This window comes from Hevea brasiliensis, chromosome 12, assembly GCF_030052815.1.
Source record: "Hevea brasiliensis isolate MT/VB/25A 57/8 chromosome 12, ASM3005281v1, whole genome shotgun sequence".
In the NCBI taxonomy this organism is placed as follows: domain Eukaryota; kingdom Viridiplantae; phylum Streptophyta; class Magnoliopsida; order Malpighiales; family Euphorbiaceae; genus Hevea; species Hevea brasiliensis.
Window position 1 is genome coordinate 25,813,654 of NC_079504.1, and position 19,331 is coordinate 25,832,984.

Genomic DNA, 19,331 nt, shown 5'->3' on the forward strand with positions numbered 1-19,331 from the left:
GTCTTATTATCAAGTGACATTTTGTATCAACCTTAGAAAAAAAAAATTTTTTCCACCATTAGAGAGCAAGTATTTTCCGTTATTCTTTAGATGATTGAAATTCTTAGATGAATGATTAAATACAATTTCAATACCTTCAAGATATCTAGAACATAATGTTAAGCACTCATTAACTATATAACCTTCTGCACTTAACTCTTCTGAATGAGCTTCATTGCGCCCATTAGATTTGTAATGGACCAAACCTAGTAGAATATTAAATGGAAGAATATAAAAAAATTTAGTATTAGTGCAATGTGTCATGTTGGACATAATAACAATTGCCATGAAAAGGAAGAAGAAAATATTACCTCTCAACATGATACATCCACCCACATTGCACATATATAAGTACACAAAGCTTTGTTTGTTCTGCTAAATGAATGACCAGGTGAGACATTAATAGTAAAAAAAACTTGGAATGAAAATTTTCTCCAATGGTTATAATAATTGATGAATATTGCTTCATATACTAAATTAAATTTATAGGAAATAACCATTTTATTGAGAAAATTGATTCTTGAGGATAAATTTGTGTCACCTTGAAAATAAAGAATTTGATTTATGATTTTTGGCATAGGCTATCTTAATTTTAATATTTTTAATTCATTTTTAATTGCATATTTATAAAATTTTTATTAATAAACTATATATTAGCTTTTGTGTTTTTATATTACTTAATTACAATGATCTAGAATTACAATAATATTAAAATTTTATTATTCCTAATCCTATAGGAAAAAGTTTCAACTCACATAACCATCAAATTAATAATTAAAATGAAAACAAATTAATGATATTTTCCTTTTATAATAATCGTCCTTTATACATTTTATAACTATTAGTAGAATATAAAAAAAAAATCACCACTCATAATTTTCATAGAATTTTTTTTACAAAATGAATAACACATAATATATAAAATAATTAAAACATCAAAATTAATAAATAATTATTACAAAAATATTTTTCATCAAATGAAAGTCACAAAAATTATTGTGCAAAAAATCTTAATTTTAATTCTAATTCAATTATATACTTTCTACAAATATATTAATACACACATTTTTAAATTAGCTGAAACATAATTATTCAAATTAAGTGATATTAAAAGGGTTAAAGCTCAATTATGCCTTCACTTATTGAAAAAGTTTAATTTAATTTATTTTTAATTTTTTTTATCTAATTTAGTTAAAAAACTTTAATCTAAACTTAATTTTACTAAAAAATAAAAAAAATTAAAAAATTAAACTTCTTACTTTTTAAATTTAAATCAAGAAATCAAAAATTATAATCCAAAATCAAGAATTTTAATCTTAAAATCAAGAAATTAAAATTTTTAATTTAAATAAAAAATCAAAAATTTTAGTCCATAAATTTTAATTAAAAATTTTATATTAAATTATAAAAATATTAAAAATAATTAAATTAATATTTTTTAATAAATACATGGGCTAAATTAATATTTCTATAAAGACTAAATTGAATATTGTGCAATGCATTAATTAATTTATTAATTTTAAAAATTTAAGACATGGAAAATAGAAAACTTCAAAACGAATACTTATCAAATTCCTCGATTTCTGTGACAATATTTTTCAATTTTCATACAGCAAAATCCGATTAAAAGATTTAGAAAAATACAGAAAAAAGCAAAATATTACAAGAAACTGTAATTGGAGAGTCAATTAAGGTCTTGTTATCAGCTGCTTGTCTACCCAAACCAAACCCAAAGAGCCCAGAAGAAAAGTCTCTTAAGAACTTCTCCTTTTTTCTCCATCCCCTGCTCTAGGGTTTAATTTATTCTCCACAAAGAGGGGGAAATCAAGAAATTAATAAAAACCCAAAAATTCCTGAATCCCAAATTTCTTAAATCTGAATTTTTTACTGGTTTTTCTGTTTTAAATTGATTTTTTTTTTCAGGCAAATTATAATTAAGAGATGGGCTCAATACCACACAATGCTGCTTCTTCCCATTATTGAACCCTTTAGAAGAAATTATAGTCTATTGCTAGCTGTTAGAATTTGATGGCCGCGGCGAGGAATCTGATGGGAGATGCGGGAAGCAATAGGCCAACAATGAAGGACGAAGAGAAGGCCAAAGAGGACGATTCGCCTTCCTCTAAGAAGCCCAAGTTGGAGAGGTTCCCTTTTACCAGATGGGAATTCGCTGCCGCTCTTGGGGTCTTCTTTGTCTTCTCCACCGGTTTGTTTTGCATCTACTTGACAATGCCCACATCTGTTTATGTCAACCTCAAGCTTCCTCGCACCGTTTCAGATCTTCGCTTGCTCAAGTATGTATTTTCCTCGCATCGTATTTTTTTTTTTCAACTTTTTGCAAAAAATTTGGGTTGCTTGAAGATTTTGATTGTAAGGTGTTTGTATTCAAGTTTGTGATGTTTCAAATTTCAACTACAAACCGATGCAAAGATCATTATTTTATTAAGAAACTTCAGTTTCGTGGATTAATTTTCTGGGTTATGTGGAAAAACATGCTGATTTTCATGAAGGGTTGACCGTAGAACATAAGACATTATAGTAGAATAGGATAGTCATTCAAATATGCAAGAGATGTTGTGTTAGAGTTGCAATGCTGTCTCTGAGAATTTTGCTGATAATTTACATGGGTATGGAATTTGATGGTTGCATGTGCTGAGATTTAGAACTTAGATTGATTATTCTATCTTTCTGTGCTACGTTTACCAGCATTAACTGTTGTATTTTAGTGGAAAAAGGGTAACCGAATGTTATTTGTCCAAGGGATTGTTCAACTTTTTGTGATATAATGTCAATGGGTGAAATGGGATATATTGTATGGTGATCTGGAGAGTATCTAGGTTTAGAAATTTATATTACTGTCAGGATGAATAGCTTATGAGGGATTGCACAATTGCATTGATTCAGTGATGTAGTGATTAATTTTTGTAGCGAAGTCAGTTTGATTAGTCATGATTACAAAAATTCTTTTGAACTTTGTTTCTAGTGAATTATTTTAGATTGCCTCAAATTTGGAGGCCAGCTAATTCTAAAAATTTCACCTGATTATTGTTTGCAATTCATGGAGTTCTCTAATGTGATATCTGTATGTTTGCTGTTTTTAGTCTTTGACCTTCTACTTAGCATGTGTTTAGTAAAATTCTTGCCTTTTGTAGTATGTTTTTTTGTTATAAAATCTCTGACCTGGTTAGCACCGAAGCATTATTGAATTTTAGTTTATTTTTTGTTCTTTTTTCAAATGTTTTGTGCTTTGCTGGACTGGATTGATCCTTATTTGTTTCAGGGAACATCTTGCGACATATGCAAAAGATTACCCAGCACAGTTCATCCTGGGTTACTGCTCTACATATATCTTCATGCAGACTTTTATGATTCCTGGAACAATTTTCATGTCATTGCTTGCGGGAGCTCTTTTTGGTGTTGTTAGAGGACTTTTTTTAGTTGTTTTCAATGCCACTGCTGGGGCCTCTTCCTGCTTTTTCTTGTCCAAGTTGATTGGCAGACCTATAGTTAATTCGTTGTGGCCTGAGAAGTTGAGGATTTTTCAGGCTGAGGTATTATTTCCTTTTCATGTCCTTGACATTAGCAAACATTACTAAATGTTGTCTTCTACTCATTTCTATTGCCAAACCATTTCTTTTAATGCTGCACTCCTTTTTCTACCTCCACCCAGATAGCTAAGCGTAGGGAAAAGCTGCTGAATTACATGCTCTTTTTGAGAGTAACTCCAACATTGCCAAACCTTTTCATCAATTTGGCATCTCCAATTGTTGACATACCATTTCATGTTTTCTTTTTGGCTACTTTGCTTGGACTTATTCCAGCCTCCTATATTACTGTCAGGGTAAGTTTCTTGTTACTGATTCTGCTTCTCTTATAATTGTTTTAGAAAGTTTTCATTCCTTTTCATCCAGATATTTTAGTGGTTACCTGTTGTTTCTTTGAATTTGTATTCATTTTTCTAAAAAATATGTTGCACCTTTCTCTTATGTTATTATTGAATTATTATTTGAGTGCTTGATAGTTCGGAGATGTACCATCTTAAGAATATAATAATTAAGTATTATTCCATACGTTGGTTGGTTTGATCAATCTTGTGGTGCATCTCATATTACTTATCTTTAGAGATTTGATCAATAGTAATTAGTTTGTAGTAGTACTGTAGTAGTAAGACTATAAGAGAAATTTCCTTGTAGATCTGTGTTAGGTATTGGCCAGGTACAAATTGGTGACTTCCTGTGCATGTTAGCATGAGAATATACAAATATCCTAAAAGGTCATTAAATGTGTTCTCTGTGACCGATAGTTATAAAGATATTGTGCCAGCATAGGAAACAGAGATGATGGTAGGAAAAGGTTGTCCTTCATAGGAATTGGTTGACCATGAGGTGTGATGTAGAATAAATATCAGAAGAGATGGGAAATTGGATAGAGGAGAAGAAAGAGAGACAAGGGAAGGGAGTCAAAGAGTAATAGAAGAAAAGAGGAAGAAGACTGAAGACATAGAGAATAAAAGGCAGGATATGCAATTTCAGTTCTTCTTTTATAGGAACCAAGCTAACTACAATGTAGGCAATCAATAAAAATTAAACCCTAATAATACAATCTCCAAAGTAATGCCTGTTAACTAATTCTATAATGAAATAACCTTATTCACAGTAAGCGTAGTCAAGAAGAGAACAAAATCATAATACTACAATGAAGCAGAGTAATCAAATCTAAATCTTGGATTGATCTTCTAGGCTTTTTCATCAAATAGATTGTTTCATTTATGTAATCTGCTAATACTTTTCCTCTGTTATTTGAGATGAAAATTTGATGTTTGGTATCTTTTTCGTTTCCTTTTTTAAAAGCATGGTTTTAGAAATTGGATCTGCCGTTTCTTTGGATCCCTGATTTTATAGATGTGTTTCCCCTTTCTGTCTTTCTAGTACGAGGGGAAAAAAAAGGAAAAGGCTCTTGTGAGCCCCCTAAGGCCAAGGCTCAACTGAGCCCCTGTAAAATTTTTGGTCCAATTAAACTCCTATGTTCTCAATTTTCGCCAATTAGGCTCATAAGGTCATCACATGTGCGAATGTCCATTAAATTTCGGAGTTTCAAACATTAGTGGAGCCACAAAATATATAAACTATTATGAAAAAATCTGTAAATATTTAAACTCGAATTTAATAAAAAAATTGAAGCAAATTAAAAAAAAAAAAAGAAAGAAAGAACCCAACACAAAATAAATAAATAAATAAATACAACTAGAACTTATCAACACAAACTCAAATCTATTTTTTTTTCTTCCTCTCGTTTCTCTGTTCTTATCTCTTCCTAGCTTCCTCTTCCTCCCTCTCTCTCTCTTTTCCTTTCTTCTCTTCTTCCTTTTTCCTTTCTCCTCTTCTTGAGGCAATATCAGATGTTTTTTGAAGCTACAAACTTGTATATTTGGCTCGGAATAATGTTTTGATCATAATCCATTGCAGGATTTGCATGTCTTCTTTTTTTCTTTGTTCCTTTTAATGAGTAATTGCCCTTGTTGATTCTGCTTCATCCCCTTTTTCTAGATAAGCTAAACTTGTATTGTTAATTTTATTAATCTAATATCACATGATGAGCCATGTAGTTTCTTTAATTAATTTACTTTAACTGTCTGGCTGCTTGCATTCTTCAGATGGTTGATTGATTTGTTTTTCTAAATGGTCTTCGAATTCATCAATTGGGCTTGACACATGTGGTTTTCTTTTCTTTTCCTTTCTTCTCGTCTCTTTTGGGTTTGGCATTTGGTTGATAAGAAAAATGAAGGAAATTTTGGGTATTTTATTTGTTTTATTTATTTATTTATTTTTTTTGTTAAGTTTGTGTGGGTATTCGACTGGGAACATGCAGAAACAACTTGGGCTTGGACCAAGGAGCGACTCTTTTGGGATGACGTGCATTTCTAGAGAAATCTCAGATTGACATTTTTTCGGTAGAAGAAGAGATTGTTGTTATTATTATTATTATTATTATTATTATTATTATTGAATTGGTTTTGTTTTAATGAGAGCCGAAGGTTTTCTTTTTCTTTTTTTTTCACTTTGCTTCTTTTTTTTTTTAAAAAAAAAATTTGAGTTGAAAAATCTGGGTCTTTAGTGTTTGATTACCAAGATAGATGGAAAATCTGGGTTTTTATTTTAATAATATTTTATTTATTTTTGGATACCACAAAATTACTTTACTCATTTCATTAACAGTGCAATTAACGCTATTAATTTATGGATGTAACTGTTGAGTTTTGAGAATAAAGGGGTTTGATGGACCCAAAATTTGTATGGGGGCTCAATTGAGCCTTAGCCTTTACTTTGGGGGCTTACAAGAGCCTTTTTTATTTCCCAAAATGACGTTGCTATATGCATCATGTCATAGCTAAGGGCCATGTTAAGTATGCAGAATAATGTACTTGACTTTTTTTATTTTTTTTCCTAACAAGTGGGTTTTTACTTGATCCATATATTAAACTGTTGCTCAAGTAGATTCCTGGAGATAATTCATACAAACGATTAATAATATAGTTTCTAATTTACAAGCCATTTCTTCTTTTGTAATTTCCTTGGACTGTTACAAAAAAAGGTTGGTGTAGATCACCAAACAAGCAAGACAGTTAAAGTTCTCTTTCTAATGAACTGCATGCAATGGTCTTCATATGATCAGAGCTTCTGCTGCATCAGCTTTGTCAGTTGCAGCTTATTATCATGCTCCCTTTGTTTTTGATAGTCTCAAGCACTGTCAAGCTCAATTTCGTTTTTTCTGTTGTCTGCATGACAACTGATTTGTGTGATGTGGTTGATTTCTTGACTTTTGAGGCAAGGTGGTAAAGCCTTAGGAGTTAGACTAGAAGTATTCCATACAAGTGTTGCTATTAGCAACGCATAACAAAACTTCATAAGGACTTCCATATATGGCTGCTAGGTTCTTGGCATGTATGACATTGATAACTCGATGAAATGTTGTGTGCACGAGCGCATGTGTGTCTGCGTGCATGTATTGAGAGGGTGGGATGGTTTTGGTTTCCTAAATAATTCTTTACTGCATGCTATGTAATTGTACTAATATTGCACTGTTGTCACTGCTTCTGCTTTATTATAATAATCAGGCTGGCCTTGCTCTTGGGGATCTCAAGTCAGTCAAGGATCTTTATGATTTTAAAACTTTGTCGATGCTCTTCCTCATCGGGTCCATCATCATATTTCCTACCCTACTTAAAAGAAAGCGGATATATGAGTAAAGGTTCTGTTGGTGAGGCCTCTCTTCTGAGGAAGCTAAACTTTGAGCTAATTGGAGGATCTGAAAAAGAATAGAGCCATGGAGGCTGATCACCATCTTCCCTTGTGATACCGACGGGTTGATTACTTCTCCTACGTGATGGTACAAATGAATATATATATATATATATATATATATATATATATATATTACTTTATATATATGATAATTAATATAATGTTAATTCAATGATCTCCCAATACGGATTATTTTTAGATAGTTGGGAGCCAGAAATCAATCTCCTAGGAAAAATGTCTTAATAGTCTTACTCGTCAGACTGAATCTCTATGACAGCATTGTTAGGTTGCATTGCTGTTGATCATGTAACAACTAATAGTGTTTTAGTTACCTAAAAAAATAACATTATTGGTACTTCGGTTTCCTTTTGAATTCTGCTGATTCATTTCTTTGATAAAAGGGGAAGCAGAAACATCATCTTGAAAGGCTGGTGTGATGAGTTGGAGAACATGAGAATTTATTTATTTATTTATTTGTGTGTGTGTGTGTGTGTGTATATATATATATTACCATTTTAACTTCCCCCAGTAAATTTACTACAGCAAGAGAGAGAAGAGGAAACAAAGGAGAAACTGGTTCTTTTCGTAAGTCTGGACATGCCACGAGAAAATCCTTCACACAAGAAGTGTGAAGCTATTGTCATGCAAGTATATCAAAACTGTTTGTCTAAAAGTTGTGTCGTGTAATCACCTGAATTAATTTTGATGCGAACTGATTTATTATTATCTTTTTATTTATTGAAGGTTCAATAAGTCTGCATATGTGAGTTTAGCGAGGCATGGTCTCAAGTTTGGATTGACAGTTGGTGTAAAACTCCGTCAATTTTCATGAGTATGGATCATGCCTATCTAGGCACGTGCTATACTGGCACTTATCGCCACTTGTATGTGTCGGAGTATAGGTAAGGCTGTAAGGGTTGTTGCATTATGGATGAGTGGATAAAAAGTAATGTGGTACAAATTGCAAAATAAGCAAGGTTCGTAAGTCTTAATGGATGAGTGCATATAAAGAAGCAAGTCCATTCACCTATGTAGTTGGAACATAAGATAATTGATGGGAAAGTCTGTAAAATTTGTGTATATTACGAGGATGGTTGACATAACTTGCCCTCAAGAAACTGGATGCGAGAGAAATTGATAACACCAAGTTATAAGTTATTGTACCCTAGATTTGAGAAGAATAGAAATGGGATATGAACATTAGTAAAACTTAAAGACTCCAAGATGGTGAAAGTGAAAAGAATTAGTGATAAGATTATCTCCTTAAAATTAGTCTTAATCGTCCATGCATATGCATCTTACATGGACCTAGATGAGAAAGGTTAAAGCAAATTCTAGGAACATTTTAATGCATCGATTCAAGAAGTTCCCAAAGATTAATTGGGGGAAATTGAATGTACATATGAAAATTTTCTTTGTTGGATCAAGAAATTAAATATTTAGTTTGGAAGGGTATTCATAAATATATTTATTAGCATTAGCATTCTGGTCTACCACTTCTGTGGTCACATATTCTGTGGTCTGGATGCATAAATTTTCCAGAAAGTATGAAGAATCAATAGTCACACACCATACAAAACTCACTATATAACACAAACTATTTATTATGAACAAAATGTGAATAGCGAGCACATTTCAAAGCACTAAGCCTACAACAATACCATGGCCCCAAGGCTAGAAAATCAACAACGTTAGCATCTACACTTCATTTACTTCGACGAATTTGCTGCTTCTGTCATGGTCATGCTGATCCTGCAGTAAAACCTCATGGGATAGATGAATTGTTACTGTCCAACATCTGGGGTCGGTAAGATGTTATTGTTAAACTCTAAAAGAGCATAAATAAGCTCTTGTAAAACTTCATCATCAAAACTAAGAATAATAGAATCCTTCCAACTGAGTAAAAGATAGCTTTCAGAACTTAGCTGTAGCCTTCTTTTCTTCATTGCTGCATGTTGCTTAAATATACAAAACAATGCCTTCAGTTAGTAGCCGGGACTGATTCATTGACTCCGAAGGCATCAGCTAGATTAAAGTTTAGATTGCTTCTCATAGTCCTCATCCTTCCAAATTCTTCATCGCCCTTTCTCATCATAGTAGTGAACTCCGAATAATCTATTCGTCCATCCTGGAAAAATAACATTAACAGCATTGAAGTTGAGACTCGAACCAATTTGAAAGAGATAATATTATCTATATTATTGATTCGTTGCGCATTTCATTTCTATAGAAATCATACACGTTAGAGGACACTGAAGCAAGTCAAAAAGCAGACACCGAGTTACTCAAATTATCTGCCTGCATACATCAGCACTAATTGCCAGTGCAAAAATCTTATCTCCCTCCCACCAACACCACAACCCCCCCCCAAACCTGCGCCCGGATTCTGAATCATAAAAGAATTGCCACAATTGAAGAAATGTTCATCAAACAAACCATAGCGAACCAAAAATAATTTCAAGCATAGTGTTTCTCCACATGTGGTAGCAAGTAAAGTCAGTATGAGAATTGGCAATAAGCCATTGCCAGGCAGAAAAAATGACACAGCCCATAATTCTATGAAGTGGAACAAACATGAAAATCTGAAAATAAATGCATAAATGAAACCATTTGATGTGACCCAACAGAAACCCATATACAGACTTACGTTGTCCTGATCAATTTCTTTGATCATTTCATCCAGTTGAACATCATCTAAACCAAAGTCTTTGCAAGCCTGTTGAAGCTCATCAACTGTGATGTAGCCACTACCATCCTTGTCAAAATAGGCAAATGCTGCAATTAAGTTCTCCTCTCTCTCCATCTTATTTAAGTGTAAAGTAGCAGCAAGAAATTCTCCATAATCTATTGTTCCACTGTTGTCAATATCAGCCTGTAGAAGTTCCCCATGTGAGAATCATCCAAATCAACCAAGGTAATAATATCAAAAACAAACTCATTTACTTGGCATATTAAAAAGAACCTTCTTTCTATTCTATGCTTTCAAATAAATAATTTACCGCTTCCATTAGAGCCTTGATTTCAGATTCCATCAATTGAGAACCCACTCTCTTCAAACCCTCTTTAAGTTCCTCAAATGTTATTGTCCCACTATTGTCTGTATCAAGCATTTTAAACAACTCTTTCAAGCCACCAATTTCTTCTTCAGAAAGTCTTTCTGCTATGACCTGCAAAAGGATTTGATCATTGCAAGAAATGCATGCACAATTTTATAGATAACAGAAACTACACTATTTATAAACATACAACGGCTTTTCAGGCATGTAATCAGAAATAACAGAGAGAAGTTGGTTTAATTGTTTATGATAAACAAGTTTTATTGAATTGAAGGGTACATTCAAACTCAGGTAAAGTTGATGGTGTTACGCACTTTCTTTCCAAATGAAACGTATACATATAAAACACAATAAATTGCTGCATATTATGTTAACTATTGATCTGAATTTCGTTCAATATGTTTAAATGATAGTAAGTTTCTCTTTCCTCCTCTACTCATTCCCTTAACATCACAGAAAGCTACTTAATCTTTGATTTGTTTGAAATAAAGATAGTGTCATTCATGTAATCACATGAAAGGATAACCTAATATTAATAAGCTTAAAAAATGGGGTGGCTTCAAAAGCTAATGATTGCAGGATCACAAACTAACGTCACAGCCATTCGGAATTTGATTCCTTGAATCAAAATAAAAAAACTACTGACCAAATTTTTTCTGTACTATCTGCCAGTAAGACTTCACTTAGGAAGCCAATATTGTTCACTTTCCAAAATTCATGTTATTAGGTCAACATCATAAACAATTTATAATTCAACTATCTTGAACACTGGGTCAGTAAGTTGAATATCATATTACTATCAAAATTTCCAGAATTACAGAAGATAATAATAGGAAATATGGATAAAACATACACGCAAAGCCATCTTTTTAAGTTTATTCATTGCTGAGAATTTCTTCAGGCGTGACAATACTGCAGAATCTAGAGGTTTGTCAGGGGCAACTCTGTCATCCACAATCCAGGGATTACCTGATGCATAAACCAATTGAGTTGTTATGAATTTACAAGAATTTTCACATAACTAAGTTCCCATTATAATAAGAATGAAACAACTAACATAAGACTTCATGAGCAGAAATCCTGCTCCTTGGATCCCTCTCAAGCATCTTTCGTATCAAATCTTTTGCATTTTCTGAGATCTTAGGCCATGGGTCACACTCAAAATCTATTTTGCCTTTTAAAATCTGTCTGAAAATTCCTGATTCAGTTTCTGCAGGTAGGAGAAACAAGGAAATAAACTTCAAATGAACAAAACCCAAAGAGAACAAAGGATCAACAATATAGCTGCATGGCTACAACTAATGAGAATAAGAGAATAATAGTTAAAATCAAAACCTGCCCAGAAAGGTGGAACTCCACTTAACAAGATGTAAAGAATAACACCTGCACTCCAAACATCTACTTCAGGTCCATAACGCTTGAGCAAAACCTCAGGTGCAACATAATAAGGACTCCCAACTACATCAGAGAAATATTGACCTGCAGGGAGAAAAAGTACATATGGCAAAAGCAACTGAAACTTAATACTTAGCAAAGCACCAACCATTGAGGGAAAAGTTCAGCAAATGACAGAGTTGCATTGGCACACCTCTAGAAATCCACATATTTTCAGCCATTAAAATTGATCATTTTTACAAGGCAATTATCACTTGAGTATGCTCAGAAATCCTAGCAATGTTGACACTTGAATTATGTTGAAACCAAGTGAACATGGAATTCATTCCATTTAAAAAAGAATTTCATAGTAAAATTAATTAGTGAATGAAATTCTCATATATCTTATTTACTTATGGCCAATGATATCTTTATATATTATCAAATAGAATTCATTTTTAAATTCTACCAATTTTAATAAAATTTTGTTAAAGTAGAATCACTTTCCAAGGAAAAAAAGAAAGATAGACATAACCATGAAACAATCAAAATTAGTCAAAGTTCTAAGGAAAATAAAACAATGAAAGAAAAGCAATCAGTGACAGGCAATCTTGTATAAATTAAACCCTGTAACCATAGACTGACATCAACATTTCCACTCAAGAAGAACACTAATAATTCCATAAAAAACTGTAACGTGCCAACCAGACTCCTGATTCAATATATAAAACCAGAAAAAGCTCCCAAAAAATAGGTAAATTAACATCCTACAATTTTTCCCTAGAAAACAAATAATAAAAAGAAGATAAATTCAAGCAAAGAAATTTAGATGATGCATCAATTAACCAGGCTTTCAGCCAAACAGAAACAAATTTGATCCCACCTAACAATCAACAGCAAACCGGATCCGAATATGACTCAAAAGGTTCATCACCTACAAAATGAATCTAAATAATCTACTCAATAAAGACTAGGAAAAGAATAATTTAAAATACAAATACAAAAAAAAAAAAAAAAGCAACAAATGCCCAAAACCCATCCATTATTTTAATCAATCAAAATTCCAACAAATTGTGAATCCAGCAAACAGTCAATCATCAACAAAAAATCCAAGAAATCCCATATCCAAAACCAATCTAATGAGACGAAAAAGGCACCATTTCTTCAAAAAATGAATAAATAAATAAATAAATAAGCAAAGGGAGAACCAAAACCAACCTGGCTTATAGAAGACAGAGAGCCCAAAATCTGTAGCCCTAAGCTTTGCATCATCACCAGGGGTATCGAACAAGAAATTCTCAGGCTTAAGATCCCTATGCATAACCCCTAAGGAATGGCAAGCCTCCACCACCCCAACAATGGTTTTGATCAACTTAGCAGCCTCCTTCTCACTATAATGACCCTTTGCCACAATCCTATCAAAAAGCTCACCACCTGCACACAACTCCATGACTAAGTGCACAAACATGGAATCCTCATAGGTCCCCTTGATTTGCACCACATTTGGGTGCTCGGAGAGATGGTGCATGATCTGGATCTCTCTCCACACATCCTCATAGTCCTCTTTACAAAGAAGCTTTCTCTTTGGGATTGATTTGCAAGCATATTGCTTGTTTGTGGCCTTATTGGTACATTGATATGTAGTGCCAAATTGGCCTTGGCCCAGTTTCTTGCCTATCAGGTAGTGGTCCCGGAGTCTTGAGGTTTGATATGGCAAAACAGTGTTTGCGGGCTTGGTTGTTGATGATGACGATGATGTAGCTTGCTTCTTCATTGCTCGGTAGGTGGTGCTGCTGCAAGATCTCTGAAATCAATTTTGGTGTTGGATCTAAGTCTTTCGATCTGCCATTTTTCTTGGATCTGCAATTTGCATCAGCTTTTTCTCTTTTCCGTATTTCTGAGATCATATCAGGCAGATGTCCGCAACACGTGTCATGCAGTGTCTGCTTCAACAATAAATGTTTGATTTGATTTAATCCTACTAAAATAAATTTTAATTTTTTTAATCGGACTTCAAATGTATATAAATTTAAGATATAATTTTGTGGATTAGACATTTATTATTTATTTAAATATAAAAATAAATATTTTATAATTATAAATTTTATATATTATATTTTATAAAAATAATTATATTTTTAATTTTTTAATTATATTTTATATCTTATTGTTAACATAATATAACATATGAAGTAGTATGACGTGACAACTTTATTAATAAATTATACATAAATAACTTGATTTTAAAATTTTAATATATAATAAATTATTAAAATTTATATTTGCAATGTAATTAATTTTCAAATAAAGAATGTATTTAATATGTATATTACTTCCAAAATCTTTTGTATTGTATCACATCAAAAATTTATTTTTATATAATTTAATTAATTTTATAAAAAAATTTTATTTAAATTCAGTATATTATAAATATAAAAAATAGATATATAAATTTATATATTTAATAAATAATTATTTATATCTCTAAAAGCGTTGCTTTCGTATCTTGTCCAAATTTTTTTTGAAAAATAATTGTATTGACATTTACAATTTTTATAATTAATGTAAATATATATTTATTAATGCACTTCACTAGCATTGGCAATTATTTTTTTTGTTTATTTTTATTTATTATATTTAAAATTATTTATCATATTTAAAATTTTTTAAAAAATTTATCTAGCGCATCTGAAAAATAAAAAAATATTTATTTATTTTATAAAAAATAATTTATATATGAAAAATTTTTTTTATAAATTTTTTTTAAATATAAAAAAATATTTTTTATTATTTAATTGTAATGATATATATTTGTATCATAAATATATAAATATTTTTATATTTTAATAAAATTATTAAAATCTAAAAAATAAAAAATAAATTAATCTTTTGATTACAAATGATTTAAATTTTTTGTTTAAATAAAAAATATTTTTTGTTAATTAATTTTTCTAAATGTTTCAAATGTTAGAAAATGTGAAAAATATTTTATGTGCGAAGCAAACAAAACCTATCTTTTTTTTTAATTTTATTTTTCATCTCTACTAAATATAATAAATATTTATACAATGAGTAATTATATGAGATAAAGGATAATTTAATCAATTACTAATAGATTTTTATAAAATTAAAATTATTCAATTATTTTCTTACAAAACTCTAATGTGAAAGACAAAAATGAATAAAGAGAGGATAATTTTAATGACAGATTCATCCATTAGTATAAACTAAGGTGTATTTATTATTAAAATTGTAATTTTTTTATTAATAAATATATTAAATAAATTTTAATGAGTAAAAATATTATATTAAATGTTGACATTGTGTTGTAAATGTGTTATATTAAAAGGAAAGAGATTTATTACCTTCTATGATAAATATTATTCACATATAAAAATTACCATTATATTAAATATTATCATTTAGATTTATACACTCTTAAAATATATTTTAATTAATTTTATACATATCTCGATATAAATATTTAATCTAACGGTTATTAAATTTATTTTTATATGAGTTTAAGCTTATATTAGACACACCTTTCATTAATATATATATATACAGAGAGAAACAGTTTTCAAGATAATATTTTATATTTTAATCCTAATTAAAATATTACTTTTATTATTTTATATTATTTAATAATATAATATTTATACTAGTATTCAGAGATTACCTCTTACAACTTTTAAATATTAAAAAAACATTTTAATAATTATTAATAAGATGATACTATAATTTTTATATTTAATAATTATTTTTATTAAAAAATTTTATTTTAAATTATTATATAAATAATTAATTACTAAAAATTAATATTTAATTATTAATAATTAATAAAATTAATAATAATTATTAAAATAATTAATATTTATTATAACAGTTAATATTTCTCAACGAAGACTAAGTCATAGAAGTAAAAGGTGGCTGAGATTTTTTTAGTATTTTATTAGACTTTTTTAGCATTTGACAGAAGATAAGTTATGAAGCTTTAGTACCATCCATAAACAAGAACCATATTTGCTAATGCATCTAACCAAATCATGGCTGATTTGAGAATACCTTACTCCTAGGTAGATCTTCCACTTGTTAGATCTTATTTGTATAAGAAATTGATTTTGATCGAGTACAATGAGTTTAAGCAATAAAAAATTAGACGAAAGAAGAGAAATTTTTTATATAAACATTAGATAATGTAGAGGGAAAAGAAAACACAGGCATACTATAAGCTGTACGTTACTTTATACTATCATAAAATGAAATTACTTTGTTAAAAAAATAAAATAATTTAATAAAAATTTATTAACTCACCAAAAAATAATTAAGAAAACTATATATAATGCAATTAATTATTTTCATTTAAACTAAATTTGTTATAATGACCAAATAATTTATTTCTATAATTTTTTAATAAAATTTATTACATATAATTTATCTATCAAATTTTTAAAGTAAATATATACATTAAAAAAAATTTATTATTTTCATTAAATTAATTTATTTTTTATAATTAATAATTTCACCAAAAAAAAATCTATTTACAAAATTCACATGAGATGAATAGTAAATTTTTATTAAATCGTCGTTCTTTTTTTTTTACTTTGAAATAAAAGTAATCACTGAATACACCTAAGCTACAAGATTTATCACACTTAACCGCATGGATGTTGACCATTAATATATATATATATACATAGAATCTTAAGAAAGGAAGTACTGCTGTAGTTTAGATCCAAATGCATTAAGCATAAACCAAAATTCTAGCACACTGAAACGGGTAGATGGGAACCATAGTATATAGATGCATATTAGATAAGTGCACATGTAATTTAGATACAAAGCTTTCTTAGCACCCAATACATTGCAGAAAGAACACAAACACGGGACAAACTTGTTTATACACGGGAATACCATTTGATAAAATATTTATTCAGTCATTCACCAAACATATATATATATATATATATATATATATATATATATATATTCAGTCATGGGCAGGAGGGTATAGAGGTGATTCAGTGCAGTTTCCCAGGTCCTGAGTGCAGCTTCCCGGGTCCTGAGTGCAGCTTCCCAGGTTCTGAATGCAGCTGAAGTGTCCTGCTGGGGACAACTTGAAGAACGCCTGGTTGTTCTGCAATGCAAAGCACAAATATATAAAAAAATTTAAAGTTTGTATTTTTCCCAGAAAAAAGAGGGAAATTGGAAAATTTTCAATATATGATAATCACAATTTGTGATAAAATCAAATACATCAGAAGTACAAAGTGCAAGAGAGGAGCACACATTCATTTGAAATGACTCCTACCAATTTACGGGGATTAAGTTTGAGGGATATTTTAAATTAAACATTGCATCAGTTAGAAGCACATCCTGTTTTATCAAGACTTCTCCATGCCATGGAGAATCAGATAGCAATCCATTACAAATGGCAAGAAAATGGCATAACTTTTTGCATTTTATCAAACTTTCCGGTAATGTAAATACAATCAAGCTTTGAAGTATAAGCAAGGTACAAAAAGTTACCCATCAAGACATGTTTACACGCTCGCTATAAGACCTCCTGGAAGCACAGATTCAGAAACACAAAAGCTATAGATGTGAATTTCCATAGGATGACCATTTGTAAAAAACAATCTCAGAAAAGGAACAATGCATTCTATAAGAACACAATTGTACCAAATTCAGGAACCTATAGTAGAAGGTCAGAGCTCATTTGCCAATAATTTATGTAATAAGATTATAATAATTGTCTACAAAATCCAAATCTTCTCCCTTCACTCTCCCCACCTTTTCCACTTTGTTTGCCGGCATGTTTGATATTTTCTTCATCATCTATCAAATTTTCTATTCATTATTTTATTAATCCTACTCTTAATTGGCTAAAGGGGAAAAAAAACAAACAAACAAATAAATAAATAATACACATCATAAGGGATTCGGTAAAAACGATGATGATTTCGTAATCATAGCTCGACAGTCGCATACACTGATAAATAATAAAGAAAAAAGAAGGTGGAAAAGGGGGAAATTGAAGAGAGAGGAGGAGGGGGAAGAAACTTACTTGAGATTTGCTCAACCTGCTCAGGGGTCAGCTTGGCTGAGAAACCACTCGCAGCCGTCTTGTAACTGTAAACCAAAGCCTCTCTTGCAGCTTCTTCACTTCAATTCAATTCAAAAACAAATCAATACAATACAATTCAACACACATAACAATACATTTGATACCTCAACCGCTAAATTATTGATTAATTGATTGATTGATTGATTGATGGATTGAGCAATTACCTGCCGAGGACGGAGGCTAGGGTTCGGAGATGGTAGGCCTCAGGCTCCTCATCCTGTGGCCTCTCAGTGTACACAATATGAACCGCCGCTTTGGACGAGTCTACAGCAGGAGAAGGTGAAGGGACAGATTGGGCCATTTTGATAAGAAGAATCGTGAGCAAAAGGAAAAGCACCAGCGACGATGAAGAAGAAGAGTTTCTCGTCGTCTGCATATCGAATGGAATGGTCACGTACTTATAAAGGTTAAGGTTGTTTTAGGAAAGTGAACAGAGATAGAGATTAGAGACTTTTCTTGGCAAGCATTTGTAGGAACTTAACGACAAAGTAATTTATTCTTACGAGGAGACAGCGTTTCTGTTTTTGGAAACTCCGCGTTTTGAGCCTCAAGGTTTGCTTGGCGTGCTCTGCGCTTCCTGCTTCTCCCACGGTTCTTTTTGTCTTTTACTCATTGGCATTTGGTCCTTTTGAAATAATTCGGAAAATGACTATTTAATTAGTCTATTTTAATATAAAAAAAAAATTGAACTGTTATAATTTTTTAATTAAAATCAAATAAATTTTTATTTAATAATAAAATATTATTTTTTATTTTTAATAATAAAATATTAAAATAATAATTTTCATATTAAATTATTTTTTATTTTCTTTTTAAATTTTATTTTAACTGAAAATAATAAATAATTTTTAATATTTAAAGGTTAAAAAATAATTTTTTATTATTATAAAAATAATATTTTATTTAACCTACAATTGAAAATGTAAAAGCTTATTTAATTTTTTTATTTAATTATTAATATTTATAATTTGAAAAGCATAATTATATATAATTTATCATTTTTATAAATTTTAAATTATTTAATTTTAGTAACTGTAATTGTTCTCTTTTTTAAATATATTGACTAAGAAAAAATTTAAATTAATTTGAATGAATCAACTAAAAAATAAATAAAATAAAAATATAAAAATTAATTAATATATTTTCAAAATAGAGAACTAAATAATTTCAATAAAATAAAAATAAAATAATAATTAGAATCCGTAATTCATATTATTAATTAAAAAATATAAATGGTAAAATTTCAAAATGTTTAATACTACTGTTTAAAATTTTAAGCATTCCCTTCAAATGACAGGAAAGACAATCCATGGATTTGTTTTGACAGTCAATTATAAGTACTCCCTTGAATTTTTTTTTAATATATTTTATTTTAAATATAGTTGTATGCACAATGGCAACCCATCAACTACTTCTCTACCTTGATAAGTTCGC

The 19,331-nt window shown here is 30.1% G+C and overlaps 3 protein-coding genes across 3 annotated transcripts; 1 reads left to right on the forward strand and 2 right to left on the reverse strand.

Moving 5' to 3' along the window:
• The first annotated feature begins 1,664 nt into the window (after positions 1 to 1,664).
• Positions 1,665 to 7,713, forward strand: LOC110646400 (uncharacterized membrane protein At4g09580). Its single transcript, XM_021799819.2, has 4 exons — positions 1,665 to 2,333; positions 3,320 to 3,590; positions 3,710 to 3,880; positions 7,154 to 7,713. Exons 1-4 carry the CDS (start codon positions 2,068 to 2,070, stop codon positions 7,283 to 7,285), a joined length of 840 nt encoding a protein of 279 aa, XP_021655511.2. The 5' UTR covers positions 1,665 to 2,067; the 3' UTR covers positions 7,286 to 7,713.
• Positions 7,714 to 8,928: 1,215 nt separating this feature from the next.
• On the reverse strand, positions 8,929 to 13,695 carry LOC110646390 (calcium-dependent protein kinase 11). Its single transcript, XM_021799810.2, has 7 exons — positions 12,989 to 13,695; positions 11,732 to 11,875; positions 11,454 to 11,606; positions 11,250 to 11,365; positions 10,340 to 10,507; positions 9,988 to 10,212; positions 8,929 to 9,468 (listed from the first exon to the last, which is right to left on the reverse strand). Exons 1-7 carry the CDS (start codon positions 13,542 to 13,544, stop codon positions 9,322 to 9,324), a joined length of 1,509 nt encoding a protein of 502 aa, XP_021655502.2. The 5' UTR covers positions 13,545 to 13,695; the 3' UTR covers positions 8,929 to 9,321.
• A 2,856-nt stretch (positions 13,696 to 16,551) lies between these two features.
• Positions 16,552 to 18,465, reverse strand: LOC110646403 (subtilisin-like protease SBT3.11). The gene is made up of 3 exons (XM_021799823.2): positions 18,062 to 18,465; positions 17,838 to 17,935; positions 16,552 to 16,907 (listed from the first exon to the last, which is right to left on the reverse strand). The coding sequence occupies exons 1-3, from the start codon at positions 18,271 to 18,273 to the stop codon at positions 16,792 to 16,794; spliced, it is 426 nt and encodes a 141-aa protein (XP_021655515.2). The 5' UTR covers positions 18,274 to 18,465; the 3' UTR covers positions 16,552 to 16,791.
• Positions 18,466 to 19,331: the final 866 nt, after the last annotated feature.